Consider the following 24,621-nt stretch of genomic DNA (forward strand, 5'->3'; position numbering starts at 1 on the left):
ACATCTTTGGATACGTCTGCAATATTCAATGAATCCAAAATATTTACAAAGTGCTTTTCGCTCTTGTTCTACAGCTTCTTTTCAAGTGTCAGATGTTTCTTCAGTATTCATTTTCGTGTGCCACGCGAAAAGAGCTAGAATAAAGCAAGCATCTGGGCATTCAGACAGTTTAAAACTTGCGCATTAGGATCAGTTGTCATTACAGTTTGGACGGAGGACTAATCTAAGTGGCCATTGCCATTTCATTGCTCAACGGATATGTTAGTGATTTGGTTAGAATAACTGCTCAACTGCTGCAAAAACGCGTTGTAAATAGAAACCATTGACGCAACAGGAGTAGACTTAAATTGAACTTTTTAATCTTCAGTTTTCACGATTACATAATCGTGGCAGCCATAATCGTAATTTCTTTTTTTACATTTTTTTTTTTTAGTTTTTCGATTAATTGTGCAGCCCTAATACAGAGCTTAGCCTACAAAATGAAAATAAATAAATGTTTGCATTTTCTGAACATGTTTTTTTTCTTTACATTTATCATGCATTTTCTTTACAACGTTATTTTAATTACCATTTTACTTTTAATAAATTTACTTTAAATGTCTGTAAACTTCTTTAGTTAAGATTCACACCACTCAAATTTGATTAAAAATAAAATAAAATGGAAAGATTGAACAATTTATGTTTTAATCCAATTCAGCAAATACAGTTGGATAAAATTATAGATACTGTGTCATGTTTGTGCATCATCCATAGGGAATTTGCAAGTGAGAAGTTTATAATTTTTCGGGCCACAAGTCTTTTTCCACAATTAATGTTTGCTTGTGGTAGCTCATTATTACTGTAGGCTCCCTCCTGCACTCATGTTCATTCTCAACATCTGACATTTTCTGTATTTGTGATCAGGCTGTCTTATTATAGACCTACTTGACAATCGATCTTTCTTGTAAATCTTAGCCTATTCTCGTGTTGGAGTGGGATTGTAGTGTGGAAATGCTGAGAGAGAAAAAAATGCTCCTCCGTTTCGCTTCTATTTTGCAACACTCCCGTAATACGAGTCATGTTCACTGATCAGGATGATTGGGACCACAGTCTGCTTACGATGTATATCGTGTAGTCTGGCAATGTCACACAGTGTGCCATGACAATATCGATGCATTCATATTGTACAGTCTGACAAGCAACAATCGTACAGTGTGCACCCGCCTTAAGTTTCTGCTGTAGTCAGAGTTTGGTGTGGAATGTCATACAACCATACCATTCATACCATTTTTACGGCATACTGTCAACAGTCTGCAAATGTTCTGAATGCCTGCAGGGCTCGTCCTTTCAGGGCTCGACAATAAGGATTGCCCGATGGCCCTGGGCCAATGTGAGATTCGGTCCAGTTGCTAGAACGGTCACTTGCCTGATCGGGCCAGTGCTGCGCAAAAATTACAAGGAGCGAGCGAAGTCTTCTAACTGATGAGCAGGCGCGAGTATATTTATCTCGCAAAGATGCGCAAATGCATAATATACTGGATGTTCCAAGGCACAGTCACATGCATGCACGAAATCATGAAGACACAGAACACGCACTCCTACCACCGTCCTCACTCTTTTCTGAGTGACTTAGCAGCAGCTATTACCAATGTGTAAAAAATGGCAGGAAAAAAACCCCACTTAATGAATTTTGTAGTGGGATTTAATGTGTTTTGCAACATGTAAAGTATCCCTGCACATTCTGTGTTCACAGTGTGTGAAATCCCCACATTTTGAGTTTTTACATGTTGGTGAAAATGAGTAATGCACATATTGGATCACAAGAAATCAATGCACTTGATCAATATAGGACTGAAAATCCATGTCTCTCCGTGCATAATGTCTCTCTCCGTGCAGCGTAGACTGTTTAACATGCATGCATTCTAGTAAAGAGACAGATCGCTACTTTTATTCACACTGTAAAAAAACAAACCCATTTTCTCTTGTTAATTTGCCTTTTAGAGATGAAGCTCCAAATGAGATGTAATAAACTTTGTTAAACACCAGTTATACACGTGTCTGGAAATCACGAGCTGCTCAATATTCAGAATGCAAGTATACATTTAGTTAGTTAATGGTTCAAAATGTAAACATTTGACACAAAATGGCATTTGATATGAAAAGAAGGACGATCACTATGGCTGTTAGGCTAGTATTATCAGAGCTGTTCAGCTGCAGGGTGAAGATGAATATTTGAAACGGTCTACTTCATATCATCCTCAAACACCTATTACATTTCTCATTTCTGGACCATACAGGTATTTTTGTTTTTGTTCTTTTGTATATAGTCAGTGTTGGTCGTGTTTGGGTTGTCTGATTTCATGTTTTACAAATTTTTAATTCACATATTAGGCCTAATGTCTACCTACTGTATATTAGACATCACAACCGATTTAGTAGCAAGTCTGTTCTCTCAGCCTATAATCAAATCTTTAACTCTTGTGAATCTTTGATCCTTCTTCTGACACACTACACATTAGGGCTGCGACTAAAGTTATTTTGATAATTGATTAATCTAATGATTATTTGACTATTCTGCGACTATTGCAACGATTAATAATTGGCTCTTAACTGATTATTCATCTTGTGCCCCGAATTAAAAGGTTGTATTAAATGTGCTTACTAACAATAAAGAGGGGGAAAAAATTATTTTTGAAAATACCTCTAAATGACATTCACTGAATTAAAGGGAAATACTTTAAGTTTAATTCAGTTAAGAAATTCACTGCAAAAAACTATTATCAAGTGTTTTTGTCTTGTTTTCCATTTTAAAAATGTCTAAAAGTCCTTAAAACAAGATAAATTAACTTGAAGCAACATAAGATTTTTGGACTTGCTTTAAGAGAATGTATCTTAAATATACAGTAAGTGTATTTTGTATATACGTGTATTTTCTTTCACTTGTTTATACGTCTGTGAGTGCAGTAAAGACAAAATTTACATGTTTTCAAGATCTATTCTCTAAAAGCAAGTCTAAGTATCTTATATGCTGCTTCTCTGATGAATGCTTTTTTTTTTTTTTTTAAATTAAGGATTTTTATATATTTTTAAAATATATTTTTATTGGAAAACAAGCCAAAACAAATCATAAATGTATATTGTTACAGTGTATAATGGGGTGAAGACTACTTTCTCACCTTTTGTTCACTTCAATCCATCTTTAATCACTAAAGAACAAACTCTCTTTTATTAATAAAGCTGTGTATTACCAATTTTCTTCACAATAAGAAATGCACAGTGACATTTATTATGATTCAATAAGTCGCGATCTAGCTGCAGCAAGTGTGCGCATTTGAGGCATGAGCGTCCCCGTGACTGTGTGTCTCAGCCGAGTGCTGTTTCAATGTCTCCCCTTAGATCGTGACATTCGCACAACTCCTAGATGAGGCGCTGACCGCACAAAGAAATGCCAATTTCTGAGTTTGTAGTTAACTACATGACCTGCTTCCGTATTATTTGAACTTTAATAAAGCTAGAATGCATTAAATATAACCACATTTAAGATGTAACACCGGGGTGTTTCCTTTAAAGAGCTCCGACTCCACTTATTCCACAACGAGAGTGCTTCTATATTTACTTATTTGGTAATTTTTGTGTAATTCCCTTGTATTTTGCCATCTACATAAGATGAAGCTGTTTGGAAAGTTTTACTGTACGTTCACACCAGAAGCGGCGAGAGCGTCCAAATTCGCTCTGGCTGCCCTGCCTTCGACGCTCAAGGACGCTCGTGGACGCTCTGACGTAGTTGAAATAGGCGGCAACGTCTGTTCAGAATGCTTTGTTTTGTGAACTATATTTAAAGGGGGCCGCAATTTAAACATCCAGACATGTCGACCATTTACTTTTTGCCGACCGATCACAAGTAGCCTATATACTCATGAACTCTTTAAAATGTGAAAATAAGAAATCGATCGATGGCAGAAAGTAATTAAAATTACAGTTGTTTGTTATCAAAATAAAATACATTTGTAGTAATAACTGTGGTCTTGGTCATATATTACAGGGAAACCCGTCACGGCAATAATTCGTTTCTCCATTTTATCTTCGGAACGAATGTTTGGTGGGAACCAAAGTTTACACGGTTATGTTCTCTAGACTTCGCTATAGCGGAGCACTTCTATATTCCAATAGGTTGCCGCCGAACCGCGTCACAGCTCATTACCATAATGTTGACTGCACTTGAACTTCCATCTGACGCCCACGCCGCTTCTCGCCACCGAGAGACGCTGGCTGTCATTGAAAATGAATGACTTCCGGTCGTTTTGACGCTCTCGCTGCCTCTGGTGTTAACGTACGGTTAGAGTGCATCTGGACTGTGAGCTGACTAATTCTTTCTCTCCTCAGTCAGGCGTGAGCTGCAGTGCTTCTCTTGCACGTTATTAGATTTATATGATCATGTTATGTTAAGATCAAACAATTATTTGATAATGAGAATTTTTGTTGACTATAACGTGGGCAAAAGTTGCATGACTTAACGGGTGACCGAAAACCCATCATCTCCACAGAACTCTTGGTTTAAAAGCACATGTGTAAATGGCAGGACGGCTGAGATTAATATGATGTATTTATTAATTTATAGGCTATCTGTAAAGCACATGTATGGTATTTCATGAGGCATAAATTATATCTTGCAAATTACAAATGTAAATAAATTTACATTTACATTGGGAATTTCCCAATTTGGAATTCCCAATGCGCTCCCAAGTTCTCATGGTGACCTAGTGACTCCTCAATCTGGATGGTGGAGGATGAATCTCATTTGCCTCCACTTTTGAGACCATTGATCCGCATCTCATCATGTGGCGTGTAGAGCGTGTTACTGCGGAGATGTAGCATGTGTGGAGGCCCACTCTATTCTCCACTGCATCCACACACAACTCACCACACACCCCACTGAGAGCGAGAACCACACATTATAGCGACCACAAGGACGTTACCCCATGTCCCCTCCTTAGCAACCGGGCCAATTTGGTTGCTTAGGAGACCTGGCTGAAGTCACTCAGCATGCCTTGGCTCTTTTTACCATCTGAAAATGTCTGTAAATTGATATTTTACATATCTTATGTTTTCAATACAGTGTCCCCTGGGGCCTGGGTAGCTCAGCAAGTAAAGATGCTGACTACCACCCCTGGAGTCACGAGTTCGAATCCAAGGTATGCTGAGTGGATTTCATGAGTATATAGGACACTGCCTGAGCAATGCTCACAAAGATAGATGTAGTAAAAGAAAATAAATGAATAAGATAAATCTTTGATTTAATACTTTTATTGAAAGGCTGTTAATATTTCTATAAGAAAACAAGTAAAACTTGGGTAGGCTTAATTGTAGCTCCTTATACTCATGAAATCCATCTTTTCAAATACAAAAAGTATTGGTGTTAAATACAAAGAAAATGAGTATCAAATTGCATTTGATTTATTAATCTTAATTTTACAATGTGTATAATTTCTCATCCAGTCTGTTTATCAGACTCCAGATTAATGGCTTTTTTGATGACATCAAAAACAGTGAAGTTTTGGATAGAGATCGACCAATAGTGGATTTTACAGATACCAATAACTCAACTGGGCAGTACCTGCTCAGTAACTAAACCGATAGTTTTTAAAATTGATACTGAATGGAAAAAATAACGCAAAGTAAAACAGTGCTGAATAAAGCCTGACTGATATGGGAATTTTGTGGTAGCAAATGTTCTCAAATAACTTGAACAAAACATTTGTTTGGCTCCAATAAAAAGTAAAATGATCCCAAGAAATATGTGCATTTCCTCCAACGTGGGCTTAATAGGTCCAATTCCCCTACATATGATTCGATATGAGGTGTCTGTAACGATCACGTCAAATAACGAAAGGCCTTTTGTTCATCATACTTTATCAACTCTCAATACCTTCCAGCTTTTCAAAGCTTTGAGAAAGTAGTGATTTAACTGTCAACACTACTAAATAACAAACGCACAAAGCACATTGCGGTCTATCCTTACTATGAGGCGGGAGCCATTGTGACAATACAGATGAATGAGAAACGAGCAAGAAAAATATATCCATGTTTTTACTCTCAATACACAAAACATAATGAATAAAGAACACTTACCAGGGTTTTTCCTGGCTCAAAATGAGGCAGAGTTAGTACCATCCTGATCATGTTTTCATACACTTGTACCATGCCTTCCAGTGGCTGAAACAAACACTTACAAGCAACATATTTGTGGTGTTCTAATAATTAGATAATGATTAGAAAATGACAATTAGAAAAGACAATTATCAACTTCTAGCATATTTCATTAAAAAAGCTAACCTGTTCAACATAAAATTAATTAAATACAACAACAGCTAATGTGTTAATTTATAGTTAACAAAAAGCAATCTTGATTAACCTCTTAACCCGATAAGATCATCTCTGATCTGAGGTATGTGGGTGGGTATGGTGGGAAGGGATGATGTGTAGAGAACAATCGGCCACTGTTTTACAGTTTGGATTGGACTGATTGCTTCGATTGACAGGTCTTGATGTACCATACGCACAATTGAAACAATGCTGGATCTTTTAACTTGTTACTTATTCTATGTAATTATGTTTCTTGTTTGTGGCATTTACAAATGCAAGTAGTTCTTAGGGTCGGGGAAAACCCTCAGATCACTTGTTTGGGAAGGTTTTTTATGTACTTTTTATAAAAAAAAAAAATAAAAAAAAAAGGCTACCTTGGTTCCAAATGCTATAACAGGGTTCCCACGCGTCCTGGAAATCCTGGAATTTTGCAATGCAGTTTTCCAGTCATGGAAAAGTCATGGAAAATGAGAAAAATACCTAAATGTCCTGGAAAATATTTTAGTATAATAAAACTGATTCTGACAAGGTTTTTGTAACATTTTCAAGTACTGATATAGTGCAGAATGTTTTCCTTCCAACACTGCTGAGGGTTAACAACAAACACATTTGAATTGTAAACTTTAGATAACGATGGCGGTCAGACGCAGATTTAAATTTTTTTGATAATGAATTTACACCCGAGGTGGTAGCAGCGTAGGGATGATGCAGCCTTTACACCTCAGTGTGTAGATTTAAGAGTCCGCTTACATGTAGGGCCCTACGATTCCGCAATGTGGAAAACACGGATTGCTGAATTCAAAAGTTGCATTAGCTATAAAATGTGAAATGTGAATGAATATGACATATTTGTGACAAAAGTGAATTTTTGAATGCATGAATAAATTAAGAAATGTTAATCTCGATATGTCCAGGTGTGATTATTAAACCATAAAGGCTGCAATTTAATTAAATAAATATATAATCTGCATGTGCTGCATGCTTCAAAATGAATGTGTGAAGCGGCTGCTTGTACGCTGAAAACCCCTCATCATGAGCGTCACGTGTTTGTGTGTGTGTGTGTGTGTGTGTGTGTTTGTAGCAGAGCGCTCTGAAGCGTGCAGCACATACAGACTATGTGTTTATTGTAATGAAATCAAAGCTTTTTGGTGTTTAATAATCACACTTAGTCATGTAGCCAACGCACAGAAACGCCAAAATAACTGCTCGTTTTAAATGAACACATGAAATGGGGAAATAAGATAATGTTTAATGTTATTAAATAATAATAATAAACCTGTATTAAGGCAATATCTCACATCTGTGATGTTCTGTTGTGCTGCACTTTATTTGATATATATATCTTCAGTGTTTCCGATTATGCTGTGAGGATTTTGTAGAAAAGAAATTAATTTGATAAAAATTTTAAAATTTGTATTAATTATTAAAATAATTGTATTTTCATTTGATTATAGTTTTATTTAAATTTGATTAGACACCATTTTGTGGATGAAATTGAATGAAACTGTCGAATATGGAATTTTGTTAAAACAACTCTCTAATAACCAAAATTTGAATGACCTCTTGTGTGTTTTTGTTTAAATATTGCAACCGTGTGGCACATAAAATGTCCTGGAAAAATGTGCTTTGAAAAGAGTGGGAACCCTGTATAACTTGCTTTGAGATAACGATACAAAATGTTGTCCTGATACAGTTGACATGATTGTGGTCATCATGTTAAGCATGAATAATGAACTAAATTAATAAATAAACTCTCTTTCTTAGTGTTGTAACATAAAAACATTTCCAAACATGAAATGTACATGTTTCCATTTTTGAGAAAATCAAGATTATGCATGGTTAGTAATTTAAGTCACTGAAATAAGGCCATGAAACACAATAGATTTTGTGGACTCCAATTTTCGCCCACAAAAATAACTTTTTGATAAGGCCATATCGGATCATGCTCCACTTCTGAGGTAAATTAACAGCGTGTCTTCCGAAAGCAATAATGCGCTCATGGGAAAGACCATATCTCGTCGGTTTCATACGGATTACACAATCAGAGAATATTTGTTTAAATTGGTTCATTTAAAAGTACACAATTAAAGATTTCTATAGACACACTTCTCATGTCTGCGAGGGAAGTATACCGAAATGAACCGAAAGTAAGTGTTTCGGTTCATTTTCGTGACGCGATCCAGACAGTCATAAATTTCATTCCTTCGAACCTGCAGATACCCTGACGTGGCGCGCTTGTTTTAATAATGAGCTCCTCTTCATTGAAGGTCATTTAAAATTTGCTTGGGCAGCTGCAGAAACATTTTCAATGCTGGAAAACCCCTGTCCATGTTTCTTCAATTCTCTGTCTCACATGAAGCCCTGCCCACTGATAGATAAGCCTGCTCTGCGCACATGGATATTTGCATATTACGATATAGCAAAATCTGTTGACACTGTCTTCGCCACGATATAGATAATCTTATTGCCTAGTATTTTAGTAAGATCTTAAATGTAGTAGGCAGTAGGTATATAAAACATACTGTGCATTTAGTAGTATGCTAATATTCCATTTTGAACGTAACCCGTGTTGGAAACGGATGCAATGTGTTATGTTAGCTAATGTTACAAATTAGTCACTTGTCAGCTTAAGCCAAGTTTGTACACTACTTCAAAAAGTATCTGAACACACTTCTTTGGGGCTAAGTCTTCTCTCTTTGTTTGTCTAGGAACACCATCTCCAGCGGGCGATCTCTGCTCAGCAGGTGTATGGGGAGAAGAGGGATAACATGGTGATTCCTGTCCCAGAGGCTGAGAGCAACATCGCCTACTATGAGTCCCTCTACCCGGGGGACTTCAAGATGCCCAAACAGCTTATTCACATACAACGTGAGTCGACCTGTATTTACTAAAGGCCAAACTGCTCATTCAGCTTCAAGTCTTAAGCAGTGAGTAGCCTAAAGGCCCCAATATACGTCCGGTGTAGGGTTGCAACGGTATGAGATTTTCACGGTATGATAACGGTCTCAGAAAATATCACTGTTTTACAGTATTACACAATTTCTATTATCGGTGAAAACAGAAGGGTTATTTTATTTATTTTTGAGCAAACACTTTATTATAATTGAAAATTGAAACCATTTATTTTATTGAAGTATGTGTAAAAAAAATCTCCCTTTTGAAAATAAAATAAATAGAAAAAAATAAGCTAACAGAATTATAATAATAAATCTAATTATAAACATGATAAAAATTATATAACATGTTATATAACTAAAGCATGTTAGTTTACATGTTAAATTAACTACTAAATGAAAAATAACATCAGCTTTGTGAGCTTTTAAAGTAATGTCCTATGATTATTAACAGTTAACATATACTGTTGTTGGCTTCTGTCTGTACCTTAACTCAGTGCTGCTTAACTGGTTTTGCTTCATGACAGATTTTACATTAGAAATTAAGTGGCAACCCACCATAGTAAAAACATAACCTGTGTTTAATGTATCTTGGGTTGCATTTCCTTTTATGTTGCATAGTTTTATTCATGGTTTTCCAGTACAAGGACATGCATCAAGTGACTTTTGTTGTTGATGTCAACGTTTGACTTTCAGTACACAACAGAATAACATTGACTGCATGACTATGATAAATGATTACTAGAGTTAAATTAACATATAGGTGCGAAGGGACTTCAACATTTCTCAATTGTACAAATAAAAAATACGTCTCTGGCTTGCTTTTGCTTGCCTGTCAATGATGCCGAGATCTAGTTTATATTTAATTGAATCACTGAGAAGGTTTACCTGCTAAATTAGTTGCACCAAACATCACAAGCAGCCTCAAGAATGGACAGAGTAGCTTTATAACACTTTTCATTATAGCAGAATGAGCAGAATATTGCACTACAGTTCGCTAAATTTGTTCAAAGGAGAAAGCGAGACATGCACTGTTGCCAGATTGCACAAAATAAGTATTACATTAGGTGGAATATTTCCAAGTATAAATCTCAAACTGGGGGTGTTGCATCTCTTATCTGGCAACCCTGATCATATTAAACGATTGTGGAGACGCGTTGGGTCCCAATGCAAGATAACTGAAATATCCAATAAATTTAAAAAAACGTAAACCCAGCCTAAACTGAATTCACCACAAAAAAAGTTCCTTAACACATTAAAACAGTCAGGATCTTGTTGAAAATAATTAATAGGTAGGCTGTGCCAAATCTGTGAGAAAGAAAATGCGCTGAAAAGTTGTGAAGTCGTGCATTAGTTATTGATCTAATTTGACAGCAGTTAACAGTTATGATGTAAAAAAAAAAGTAGCTTTATGATAGAAAAAATCGGTCTGTGATGTAGTCTAAAATAAACCTAATGTATTCTAAACATGACGTGCACACAGAATAAAAGTTTAACCCCGTTAAGCAGTGGGTATATCGTTGAAAATAGCCGCCTTAATCAGCAGATTTTAAAAATGGTATACCTAGCCTAAAACAGTCCTTTTCTAGGCTACTTAAAAGCATATATTTTTTGATGAGCAATATTAACACGTCGATATGGTCACCTGAAGCTGCTATACTGCGCTTGAATAATCCTGCACAGCGGAAAAATTACGTACAAGCACACACCGATTTAAAGAGGACTCAAATGTGAAAACATCCATAGGGACTTTAAAACATTTGGACATTTTCTGATTCCTGCACCACCCCCGAAGTGATTTCATTACTACTTTCATAAAGTTTGCTTGTCTAGCGAGAGGACATTTTCCTGCTTGCGCTGCGAACGAGAGAGGGAAGAAGCACGCGCAGCCTGAAATTAAATTAAACCGTATCTGCTCCTTTTTCTTAAATAATATTTGTATTATTTTTCTTTGGGGAAATATTAACAGACTAGCAAATTCCAGTGTGGACTAGCAGCATCAGATTCGTTTAGTCGACTAATCTTGCACATTCCTATTTTCAACCACTCATTGATGATTTTAAAGAAATGTACAGCTCTGGAAAAACTTGAGAACACTGCAAAATTATCAGTTTCTCTTGATTAACTATTTATAGGTATGTGAGTAAAATGAACATTTTGTTTTCTATAAAGTGCTGACACAATTTCTCCCAAATTCCTAATAAAAATAGTTATACAAAATAGTCAAAGTAACCGAAAAGATGCAGTGTTTTCAGACCTCGAATAATGTAAAGAACACAAGTTCATATTCATTTTTAAATGACACAATGCTAATGTTTTACTTGGGAAGAGTTCAGAAATCAATATTTGGTGGAATAACCCTGATTTTTAATCACCACTTTCATGCTTCTTGGCATGCTCTCTACCAGTCTTTCACATTGCTGTTGGATGACTTCATGCCACCAGTCCCCCACCTGGTCATCTAATGGTTAGACTGAGACCTGGACAGGCCTTCAAGCCACATTGTCTTGCAACCACTGTGAAAGTGGTCGCAAGGTAAGTCAAGGTATGGATGGAGTACCACCGGATCGAGACCCTGTCATGGCCAGCCCAATCTCCAGACCTGAACCCCATTGAAAACCTCTAGAATTTTATCAAGAGGAAGATGGATGGCCACAAGCCATCAAACAAAGCTGAGCTGCTCGAATCTTTGCACCAGGAGTGGCATAAAGTCACTCAACAGCAATGTGAAAGACTGGTAAAGATCATGTCAAGAAGCATGAAAGCTGTGATTTGAAAATCAGGGTTACTCCACCTAATTTTAATTTCTGAACCTAATTTGAAAATATCCTGCAAATTTTTTTCTAAATGACTTTTTATTTGGGAGAAACATCATCAGTACCTATAGAATAAAACCAATTAATTTTTACTCAAACGTATAGCTATAAATTGTAAACACAGAAAAGCTGATCGTTTTGCCGTTTTCTCTTACTTTTTTCCAGAACTCTATATGCAGTAGATAATGTTTCATTTGTCTTGTTTGCATTCTGAATCAATGGAGCTATTAAACTAACATACTTTGTATCAGTGTCATCATAAATTACAGCATGTAATCGACGCATTGTATGGTTGTGCAATTGTAAAGATGGGTGGATAAAAATGGGCAAAATACAGACAAAAGAATTATGAAAGGCATATCTATCTATGGGCAGATGTGTGAATGGCTTTCACTGCAGATGGCATATGAGTGATTGTGTTTTAATGTTGACTGACTGAACAATGTAAACCAGAATTAGCTGTCAGCCTCAAAGTATGTGGAGTTTCATGTCACCTACTGATGACATGGACTAATGGCAGTAAGATGTTTAGTGTTTTAATTTTTCCTAAAAGTTCACTTTGGCCAGCTGTTATGAACCACCAAACAAACTCAAAAATGCTGCCTTTTTGGACAGATTTTATTCAAAATGACATCACACATTTACATTCTTTGATTTCGAATGAAGTATACCGGGGCCATTTACACTATTTTCTGAAACAGCCAGGTCTCTTAACCTTTTAACAGACATTTCAAACATTTAGTAGAGTTTATAGAAAACGGCAGCAATAGCAATATAATAAGACACTTTACTGTTTATTGATACAAATGTTGAGTAAACCATTCTTCAGCCTATTAAATGTTATTTGCATTGTGTCCTAACCAGACGCGACAGTGACAAGCAATCTGTCTGTCCACAATACAACAATGTGATATTCATACACTCGAATGATAATAAATTACAATAAAATCAGAAATCATAAGTCAGGAGGAACAGTCTGTTTATTGAACGTAAATAATTTGGCACTGCCCAGTGTAGGTCCATACATGGCTACAAAGTTACTTTATGAATCGAATCCTATTTCAGTGTATTAGAATTGTTTGTTCGCATGGTACTCCTGTTGTTATTTTGTTGATCTCAACGTGACCGGGATGAGTGAAACCGGTATGTCTGTGAGGGAACTCCGGCTGAAGAAAGCGAGACCTTAAGCGCAACCAGTCTTTAGGTGTGTCACCCTAGGCCAAAATTACATTGTTCTGAACTGGCTAGTAAGATGACTGCTTATAATGTACTGTTATGAGAGGGATTTCAGAAATTTATATTTGTGAATGTACAGCCCGGGGTGACAGCAGTGAAATCAAAACCAGTTCAAAGGTGGAATGCCGTGTCGCGTTCGTGGCTGGTTGGTACAAAAACAAGCCATTTTTTAATGGGCATCACTGCGTCTCATCTGGTTGGGACATTGTGTTTGTTAGCTTAACTTTTGGCCAAGGAATGTGGCCATTTAGAATTTTCATAGTTTGCTTATATAAATTTTACAGTTGTGGCAAATGCTTGCAGTTGAGTGACTCTACTTCTCACTCTGTTTCTCCAATAAATTCTCTCTTACTGTCTGTAGCGTTCAGTCTGGACACGGAGCAGCCAGATTTTGATCTGGACTCTGATGACGACACATTTGTAAATAAGCTGAAGAAAAGGATGGACGTGGGAGCCCTGCAGTTTGAAGAAATGATTGACCGACTGGAGAAAGGCAGTGGAAAGCAGGTACCAGAGGCGGGAAAGCGCGGGGTATAGTCAGGATTGTCTATATTCTTGAAGGGACAAATGTACAAAATGTGTGGCATTTGGTTTTTGAGGTATGATGATTAGTGATCAACCAATATGATTATATCATATAATTTAATATAGTAGATAACATTTAATATAATAGTACTATATAAAAACAACTCCTATTTAGCTATATATTTACACTATTTCATACAAAATAAAAAAAAGAATATTGTATTTTAAATGCTTGATAGCAGTTTCTTCAGATTTCTGTTTCGTCGTCAAGTCATTATTATTTGTATAGTGCCTTTCGCTACACGCATAGTTTCAAAGCAGCTTTACTGAAAATCATGCATTAGAGTAGTTATTGTGTAGTTTGATTTAAATATGATTATGAAGTGTGTATTATAATTTAAATAATTGTATTTAGAAACTCAAATGTGGCAAAGAACACAACTGTGACAAAGAACACAAAACTCCATAAAATGTTGATTAATGGAGAAAAATAAGATTGGGATAAAACGGGGTCACTGTGGTGGCCAGTTCCCCTCTGGCTAACAGCATTCATATAATGACAATTTTACTTATGGTTTAAAATCATTAATATAAGTAAGTGTTAAGGGCCAGTGTTTAAACAAAGATTTTGTAAGAACTGTAAGATTAATGACTAATGTCTTTTAAAGTTCATTCTGGATTAACTGCAGAAATTCATATAGATTTATTGTCCTTTTGTTAGTTGGCACCTTTTGATGAAGGCTTTTGTTGTCAATTTATTGATAGTCTGTATTCCATTTTAAGAGTGTACAGCCATGGCCAAAAGTATTTGCAGTGATGTAAATTTTGTGTTTTGCAAAAGTGTGAAGTATCCCATGTCTTATGGTTGGAGTGGGCATCAGTTCATCCTCTGAAGTCCATCGTACTAGACTGAAGTGAGGTCTTGCTGGCACCGGCTGCATTTAGTCATCACTCAGACACACATAGCAGTGGAGTCCGATACCAAGCAGGAATGGAGCTCGATCTGGCCGGTTCTGGTGACCTCGAGATAGGAATCCCGAGGTTGAGAAATGGAAACAAATAGAATAATATTAGCATAGATGCCTTTTTTCTTTTCTTTTTTTTTGTAGAGTTATGGATCAAATAATCAAAGTTTCAGGTTCTGGCAGACCTAACTAAAGCAGCATAATTGTCTGGTGAAGGATAAATTAGGTGTATGTCTGGCTAAATGGACAAGTCTTTTGTCTAGACTTAAACTGAGTGAGTGTGTCTGCATCCCAAACAGTGTTGGGGAGACTATTCCATAGTTTAGGAGCCAAATAGGATAAGGATCTACCTCCTTTTGTGGATTTGGATATTCTAGGAACTATTAACAGGCCAGAGTTTTGCAATCGTAATGGACATGATGGAATATAGCATGGTAGAAGGTCACTTAAGTACTGTGGAGCTAGACCATTCAAAGCTTTGTATGTAGTTAACAGAATTTTAAAATGATTACATTTAACAGGTAGCCAATGTAACAACAATAAAATGGGGCTAATATGATCATATTTCTTGGTTCTAGTCAGCACTCTGGCTGCTGCGTTTTGAACCAATTGAAGTATATTTATTGAACTTCCTTGACATCCTCCCAGTAATGCATTACAATAATCTAGTCTTGATATTCAATGAACTCATTGAATGAGTTTTTCAACATCAGCAACAGACAGCATGTGTCATAACAAGCAATATTTATTAGGTGGAAGAATGCTGTTCTACAAACATTGGAAAGTTGATATTCAAATGACATTGGCATCAAATATAACACCTAATTTCTTCAATGTTGAAGACAATGTAAAAGTATATCCATCAAGAGTAAAAAAATTGATAAGATGATAAGAGCAAGTCATTAGTAACTCTACGTGAAGTCTCTGTACTGTGGTGTGGCCTAAATCCTGACTGAAAATGTTCATATATATTCTATTTCTCTGTAGAAATTGGCATAATTGGGAGGACACAACCTTTTCTAGTGTTTTCGGCATAATGGTAGATTTGAAATCTGTCTATATTTAGCCAATTCTCCTGGAACAAGATGTTTGTTGACATTGTTTGTGCCAACCTGAATAACAATTAAAAAAAAAAAAATCTACTTTTAGCTTTAGCCAGCAGTTGTACCTTTTATCTGATGTCAGACACTGTCAGCCGAAATGCATTTAATGGTGGCTGGTGTCTATTGCCACGTTCCTTACAATAGAATCACCTATGACCAAGCCTCTTTCAAAATTATACTTAGCTGGTACATCACTGTGTGGGGAGAATTGATTCAAAACATTAAGAGGAACGGGAAGGTGTCACTTTGCTGAGCAAGTATGCTGCTGAGACCACCCTGCGAGGGCTCATTAGCCTGAACCAAAGTATGTGTTGCTCACTGTACTACCCGCATCCGAAACAGTATCTACCAGCTTCTCTTTCTCACTGGTCTCCAGGAGCGTTCAGATGCTGGTCTCTAACTCATTAACCTTGTCCATCAGCCTGACTAATTCCATACATTTATCACATGTGAATCCCTCACTGCTGACGGAATAAGCTATAGTAAACATGTGGCATGAATAGTTAGTTTGATATTTGCCTTTTTATCATTAGACAAGACAGTTAAATGTTACAAGGAACTGTTGAAGAGAGCGAGGGAGAATGAAACAGGAGAGCACTTTAACATTATGAGCTCAAACACATCTGCTGCAGCTCTGAAATGCGGATTGCTTAAATGGCACCGTGTTGCACATTTATGTCTATTATTGTAGTAACATGATGGCACGTAACAACAAAACGAACAGTGACTGGTAGTTTACATATCTCTGTCACTTCACATGCAAGTAGGCGATTTTTGGTGCCCTCAAGATAAAACAGCCAAACTGGATAATTTATCGGCTGATGACAATAATAATAAAAAATAAATGTAAAAAGGTCTGAATATCGGCGAGATAGGAGTTGACAACTGATGATTGTGATGGGCATCATCATCATTCTCCTGATGGTCTTCAGGGTCAATGGTGTAAAGTGTTTCTCTTTAACTGAGGTACTGCATAGTGGTGTAACGGTTCACATTTTTCACTGTTCTGTATTTACTTTTAACATTTTAAAGTGTTTTTTTTTTTTTTACCTTTTTCTGTAAGGACATGGCGAAGGTTGATGTGTAATAGATCGATTATATGGGTCATCCTGTTATTTTGCTTGCAACATTGATGGCTTGTTTTTAGCTCTATTGTGTTGGGTACAAAATCTACTGCCAGCCTAAATGTATAATATACATTTTCTCTGTTCAAATGTTTTTGGGTGAATTGAGAAATATTGTTTGAAAAAAAACTGTTAATTAACATTACATTTTTTTATGCTTTCTAAAAGACTGAATCATTCCTTTCTGATTTTATGTTGTTGTTTTTTGTCTTTCCAACAATTGCTAACCTTCAAAATTTCTCTCTCACTCTGTCTGTCAGCCGGTGTCTCTGCAGGAGGCCAAGCTCTTGTTGAAGGAGGATGATGAATTGATAAAGGAGGTGTTTGAGTACTGGAGCATGAAAAGGAAAGTCTGTCAGAGTGGCACTTTCATCCCTGTTGTCAAACAGGAGAAGCGTGACAGCTCCAGCACTAGTGACCCCTACATTGCCTTCAGACGCAGGACGGAGAAGATGCAGACCAGAAAGGTAAGAAAGCAATGCTCAACAGGAAGTGCCGCACATCTGTGTATTGGCCCTACTTGCGGAGTAACAGGAGAAAACGTTTGCAGATGAGTTATCTTCCTCTCACCTTCAGAATCGGAAGAATGATGAAGCTTCTTACGAGAAGATGCTGAAGCTCCGTAGGGACCTGAGCCGAGCAGTTACAATCCTGGAGATGATCAAGAGGCGAGAGAAGAGCAAAAGAGAGTTGCTGCACCTCACGCTTGAGATCGTAGAGAAGAGGTACACCCACATAATGTACCTGCTCTACTTGCTCCCAGTTATATTCCTGAAATATCTATTTTAAAGCCCACATAAAATGCTTGACAAGTGCAGAGGTTTTCCCAATATATTGAAGGTCTCCTCCCACCTTTTTTAAATATCCAATTACCTTTTGTTGATGTCCTAGCCATGAACCATGATTTGTTATTTGCTAGTTTGGTGCAGGTGATATTGGAGCACATTTTAGAATGCATACGATTGGACGCATGTGTTTAGTATAGGATGAGTCGTCTGTATTTTTGGTCCATTTTTACTGAGAGACTGTACATTTTAACTATCATTATCCGCTTAGGTTGATGACTTTAAAGCTAATAGACATGGCCTAAAAGCCACAAAGCTCCAAGTTTAATTTCATGGTGTCTTAAATCCCAGTCCTAGAAAAAGTAATGAAATAAAATGTTAAATCTTAAAGTCATGGACATATAAATGTAATGTTAAATTTAAAAACATTTCTTAAATTGCTCAGAGTAAAAACTCTATAAAATGCTTATCAAAAATCCTTATCCACTAAACACAATTTAACCCCTTAAACTCTATGCAGCTGATTTGTCATTTGTCTTTGAGCTTGCATGGCTGAATAATTCAATGCTATATCTTCGATGTGTAGAACAAAATATGCTCTCCAGCTGGAAAAGCTTGCTTGACAAATTCTGAAAAATAAGAATTTTTGGTAGTTAGTCACAGAATTGTGGGATTTTAAATTTGACTGTTAAAATTACAGGCTGCAGCCCAAAAATGCACCAAAGTACAAGGGGTTAAAAGTCTTTGAAGTTCATGGCTCTTAAGGTGTTGGAACCCTGTAAATCTGTATTAGGTTTATTCACACAGGAGTCTGAGGCCATGATTTGTATGTTTCAGGAACAGTATGTCTGATTTTGGAGGGGAGGTGATGGCAGAGGTTCTGGCTCAGAGAGCTCTGGAGAAGCCGGTCATCCCGCTGATACCAATCACCAACAGCACCCAGTACAGACACACAGAGCATGACCGGGACTACAAGAGCAAGGTACACATATGCTCTGATCTGTGTATGTCTGGTGGGAGTGGCTTCTTTTTAGCCATCAGAATTGGGGCTGCAACAACTAATGATAATTATTGATCATAAAAAATTCATCGACAATGAATTTCATTATCGATTAGACGTATGCATCCAGCTCTGCCAGTGATGACGCTTTAAAGCCCAGTGAAAATGTGTTGCATGATTAATTCATGTTAAACAGTCTATAATACTTAATATAATGTATGATAATGCTACGGGTCCTGATATTTGATAGTTATGATAGTGCCAAATGTAATGTCTGATTTCACCTTTGAATTTATGCTATGGCAAATTTATTTTACTGGATAATCGTGCACTACCCTTATTTTATTTTTGAAAAGAATACTTCAGAAACGTAATCAGTGACAATATGGTTTTAAAAAATATAATAATTTAATATACTTAATGTTTGTAATCAGTGACCGTGTACAAGCATATGTATCTAACATAATTATTTATTTTTCAGCTTGGCAGAATTATTAATATTTCTATTCTGGTGTCACAATTGCCCTCTGCTGGGCTTTTTTTTCTTTAGTTCCATCCCTGATAAATCATTTTAAATGGTAAATGGTCTGCAATTATATAGCGCCTTTTTAACCTTAGCAGTATTCAAAGCGCTTTACACTGCGTCTCATTCACACTCATGCAAGGCACTAGCCTGCCATTGGGAGTAACTTGGGGTTCAGTGTCTTGGACACTTCGGCATGTGGAGTCGTGGGGGCTGGGATTTGAACCACAAACTCTGCGCGATTAGTGAACAACCCGCTCTACCACCTGAGCTACAGCTGCCCCAAATTTTACACTTTAACAGTTAATTTCCTTTCCTTTACTAATCAGGCTTTGTTCAAAGTTTTGTGAGGTATAGAATCGTACAGTAAACCAAACCAAATCCTTACACCCTCTCATTTCTGTTTCATAAAAAAATAACATTTTACTAATATACAGCAAATTTTGTTATTTGTCCAATTAATTGAATACATATTCAAAGATTAATCGATTATCAAAATAATCGTTAGTTGCAGCCCTAGTCATAATATTTCTCTCTACTGCAATTTTCAAATGTGTGTTTTGAATCTGTTGTGTGGCTGTAGGTGGATAAGCCAGAGGTTGTACGGCAGAAGAGGAAGTATGAGAAGAAGGCAAAGCCGTTGCCCTTGGCAGGCTCCGCCCACTCAGGACTGGCTGTTTTTAATGCTAAAGACCTCAATCAGTATGACTTTCCAAGCTCAGATGACGAACCCTCCCAGGTACACACAACATGAAATGTTAGCCGTTATTTCAAAGAAAATGCTTTTATCGCCCACATTTAATTCTCTGTGTTAAGTCACCTCCTAACTACTTCCACTTTGAAGTGGATCACATTATGGAAGAAAAATGGGTTTTTAATGCAGTTTCATGTTGACACAAAATCACTAAGCAGAAATTGAGGATTCACATGAATTGCTTAACTCTGTATGTCTCGCTCTTTTTCACACCTTCAGATGTTCTCTGGTTCTTCAGAGGTTGAGGAGGAGAATGATCCAGATGGTGTGTTTGCTTTCCGGAGGAGAACAGGCTGTCAGTATCATGCTGTAAGTTCTACACCATCCTCATTCACATTAAATAGAGCAGAGATGTTGTGTCATCCAATGTATTTCTGCATCTAGTATGTGATTAGTAAATTACTGTCTCTTTCTTTCTCAGGTGCATTCAGGAAGCACAGGGGATTGGCCCTGGGCAGACCCAACGGAGGGTGGGATAGGAGATGTGCGGTATCGCTATTCTCTCACCATGCTCACGGTGCCACGGCGATGCCTGGGATTGGCACGGCGGCGAGTAGGCAGAGGGGGCAGGTGTGTTAAGCCCCTTGCCCTTTTTGGAACCAGTAATTATAAAAGTTAACCATTCATGGTTAAGGGTATAATGCATTTTAACACAACACTTGAAGTTTGGCATTGATATCTGTTCATGGTAACTTTAACTCTTTCCCCGCCAAACACAGAATTTTCCGGGTTTTATGAAAAAACGATTCCCTGCCAAACACGGAATTTTCCGGGTATCCGTGTTTTAGGTGGTATACGGTAAGGAAGACCCGCGTGCATGTTTTGAAAGAGTACGCAACTCTTTGATCAAAGAAACAGACTGCGATCGTCTCAAAAGTGAAGTGGAACACCATACTAATACTAAAGCACTTGTTTGATAAAAATGCCTTTTTCTCAGCTTTTTGTCCGAAATGTTGTTTTTGACAAAACCTACCTCTGTTCAAGTGGCAATAAAAAAAGAACAAATGAAGATAAAATAAAATTGGTTTTTTGCCTAAAAGCAGAGGCCCAGATCTTTATTTTGATATATAGCATCTTCATATATTCATGGAAGAAAATATTCTGCGGGCCATTAAAGTTTAGCGAAAATCGTCAAAAACCGTGGCGGTGGCTGGCAACTTTTTTTAAAAACGCTGGCGGGGAAAGAGTTAAAGAATACGTTAAGTATTATATTTTTGCATGTTCTCATAATAAACCTTGTAAAAAATTACCACAAGTACCATATTGTATGAGGCTTTATGAATGCATTATAAATAGTTTAAGAGTATATAAAGGTTGGAAAGTGTTAAAATATTAAATCTGATACTCGAAGCTGAATTGATTATTTCTTCCCCTCTCTCGTGTCTGTGTAAAGGGTGTTATTGGACCGAGCCCACTCTGATTGGGATTCTGTGTATCATGGGCTGGACCCGGATTCCCCCGTGTTCCCTTCACTGTCTCCCAGCCCGCAGCCCAGCACGGATACCTCACAAACCAGCACAGATACCTCTGCCCCCTCCTCATCTCCACTTGACCTCACACAACTCCTGCTCAACATCAAAGCCTGTCGCTGGAGGCATTTCAAGCCTCGGACGGCACCGCCAGACGACCCCGACAATCCTGAGCACTGGTCCGCAAGGAGACCCCATCGTGGCTTCCTCATCCGCCCAATCAGCACGCTTCGAAGACGGGGAGGCCCCGTCTCCACCCGACCACCTGCACCAGGTGAGTTCTCCTGATGCCATACTATTACTTTGAATAGCTCCTTGTTTCCATCTGTGTTAGTAAGACATCTGTGTTGGTGGTGCATGCGAAGGCAAGCATTGCTATTACAAATACTCATACATTGAGTTGGGGGTTTGTTTAAATCTCTGTTGCCAAGTATTATTAATCCTCAGAGCGTAGCTTTTAATTTATGTTGTGGACATAAATGATACCTCAAATGGTGTGGCTTGTTGAGGAAAGCTCAAAACCAAGTGGGAGCCCTGATTATTTCTAAATGATTTGAGTATAGTCCAAATGTTTATGACTTTTGCAGAAGGGAAAAAAAGAAAGGAATATTTAAATACAATGATAACTTAAGAAAAAGTGGTGTCATGCATACAAGACATTTGTCATGTAAGAGAAAGCTGTTAAACATGCGTGTCCATGAACAGACCAGATATTTAACGTCATAGGATGGAGCCCAAGTGTAAACAGCGGAAAGAATTCAACATTTATGGGAGTATATTAGGGAAAAAGCACATACACTATAATCTATACCCATTTTTTACACACCAATGTAAAATATCAACTATCCCTTATATTTGTTTATATGCGTTTGAACATTGGGGGAATCCCAGATTTTGACGTGAACGGCAAGCACACGTATTGCAGCGCAATTCCACTGCAGGTTACGATAGAAATTTAAGGAAACAAACCTGGCAACAACTCAGGAATATCTGGAAATGAAATGAAGCGAAGCAATGGTTAATATAATTGCAAAAGTCTTCCATTGATGCCACATATGTTATTTACACAAGCTTTGCTGGGAAATTACATGGCTTTGAAGAAAGCTGCTTACTGACTGAGCCGCATGTATACAGGAGTAAGGAGCAGCACTTATACAGTACATTTAAAGGGGATCGCTGCTTTCTCACAATAACCCGCTTTCTGTCGTCTATTTAAACTAAAATGTAGTCAATGACGGTGTATGATACCTCTCATGTATCAAAAAAATTCAAATTTATTTGCACATGACTCAGGCATCATATACCTACTTTGTTTTTGTAGACAATGGCATCATTACGTAATCAAGTAGAAGTGTTCAGTACAGTTAACAGTTTAAGTAACTGCTGTGAAGTTAATATTGTGACTGACCTTTTCCCTATCTGTGTGCTCCTGCAGCTTTCAATGCGGAGCAGTACCAGCAACACCAGGAGCAGCTCGCACTGATGCAGAAACAACAACTTGAACAGGTCCAACTACAGCTGCAGACCGGCAGCACAGCAGTCACACACAACCCACAGGTGAGTGTTCTGTACAAAAATATCACCCTTGTCCTTTTAATGGGAAAGATTATGTGCTCAGTTGCATCAACCTTCCAAAACAACGGTCACAGCTCACCTTGTGATGGGTGCTTTCAAAACATGCCTCATGAAGCTTCAAAACCTTTGTTTTGAACCAATGCTTCAGAGTATGTGTCAAACTGGCTAAGTCACACGAGTTCATCTAACAAGGTTTAGTTACGTCATACAGTTGATCCCAAAGTGAAACCCTGAATATGTGTAAAATGCAGGCAGTACTGATCTCGAGGCAGTTTAGAAATTACTGAGGTCTATAAAATCAGGCTGATTCAAAGAAGAGTTGCTGAATTCCGTCATTTTAATTTCCCTGGATCACCTTGAGTTGTTCCTAAAAGGAAAAAAAAAATCTAAATGTTGTGCTTGGATAAATTTGAAAGAGACAGATATTTTGTGATATTTAAAGCAATTTATTTCTTTTTCAAAAACATTTTTATGAATGGATCAATTTTATTTTTTGGTATAAATTTTAAATAGTGATCATAAAAAGGCAGGCAAACTTGCATATGAAGGTCAACATATTTGGCATAGATTGATCTGTTTTATTCCAGGATTTTGTAGATAACTATGATGTACAGTGCAGTAAATAATTTCCAATAGATTGTCTCAGTGTAGCTGCATTTGACTAGAGCCTTTCCATTGCATTTACACGCATGTGGCCAGCAGATATCCTCCACATGCAGTGTTTCAAAGAGCTTCAAAACAGTGAATAATTTTCCGAAGCAATTGGTTCAATTTAAGTTTTGGAAAGCTTTGTTTCTGCCATAACTACACTCACCATTGCAGATGCCATTCACGTTCTAATTCCTATGAAATGATAAAGTGGGTCTAATTTGTTTTGGATATTTAAATGGGGTAGGGATGTTGTCGGGGTTAACAATGTGGAATATTTCCCAGGCGATTTAAAGAGGTGGTATAGCCTGTTCACTATGTCTAGAAAAGAGGGAGCCCACCCATAAAAAAAAAAATAAAAACACTTTTACTAATTTGTAGTGTGGTATTTCTAGTCATGGAAAATGAGAATTCCTAAATGCGTGTGAAGACATTTGGTTTTCCTGGTTACAATGTCATAAAACTGTATGACCATGTCTTAAGTTGAGTTGGAATTTGTATTTCTTGAAAGACTTGCCATGTTTCCTGCAGCACTACTCAGTTGTGGGTGAACCTACTAAATTTATACCACAAAGCATACAGAGCAGTCAGATTGGAATTAATATTTTTTTCTTTCTTCAGAGTATAGTGTCAAAGACGATAGACGCTGCCAGCGCTCAGTTTGCTGCATCTGCGCTGGTGTCCCCTGACCAGCTGATGGCACTAAAAAGTAAAGAGGAGGGAGTTGGTGTCAATGGAGTCGTCTCTGCTTCTGGTTAGTCTCCCAAAAAACTGTACACTGCGTAGTATTTGATTTATTTTTTATCTCATTCAGCACACATCAAATGTATATTATACATGAATTATAAGAGCTCCTAAAGTT

General features: G+C 37.3%; 1 protein-coding gene across 5 annotated transcripts in view; it reads left to right on the plus strand.

The window, feature by feature from the left end:
• The window catches only part of LOC127649102 (enhancer of polycomb homolog 1-like), a 48,382-nt gene that overhangs the window by 21,172 nt on the left and 2,589 nt on the right, over positions 1-24,621 (plus strand). For all 5 annotated transcript variants that reach the window (XM_052134030.1, XM_052134032.1, XM_052134033.1 and 2 more), the window contains 11 exons: positions 9,051-9,210; positions 13,650-13,795; positions 17,266-17,472; positions 17,582-17,730; positions 18,628-18,772; positions 19,897-20,052; positions 20,287-20,376; positions 20,489-20,637; positions 21,461-21,810; positions 22,972-23,093; positions 24,381-24,513. In XM_052134030.1, the coding sequence (XP_051989990.1) occupies positions 9,051-9,210; positions 13,650-13,795; positions 17,266-17,472; positions 17,582-17,730; positions 18,628-18,772; positions 19,897-20,052; positions 20,287-20,376; positions 20,489-20,637; positions 21,461-21,810; positions 22,972-23,093; positions 24,381-24,513 (1,807 nt within the window). The remainder of the gene's footprint in view (positions 1-9,050; positions 9,211-13,649; positions 13,796-17,265; positions 17,473-17,581; positions 17,731-18,627; positions 18,773-19,896; positions 20,053-20,286; positions 20,377-20,488; positions 20,638-21,460; positions 21,811-22,971; positions 23,094-24,380; positions 24,514-24,621) is intronic.

This window comes from Xyrauchen texanus, chromosome 9 (assembly GCF_025860055.1).
Source record: "Xyrauchen texanus isolate HMW12.3.18 chromosome 9, RBS_HiC_50CHRs, whole genome shotgun sequence".
NCBI lineage: Eukaryota > Metazoa > Chordata > Actinopteri > Cypriniformes > Catostomidae > Xyrauchen > Xyrauchen texanus.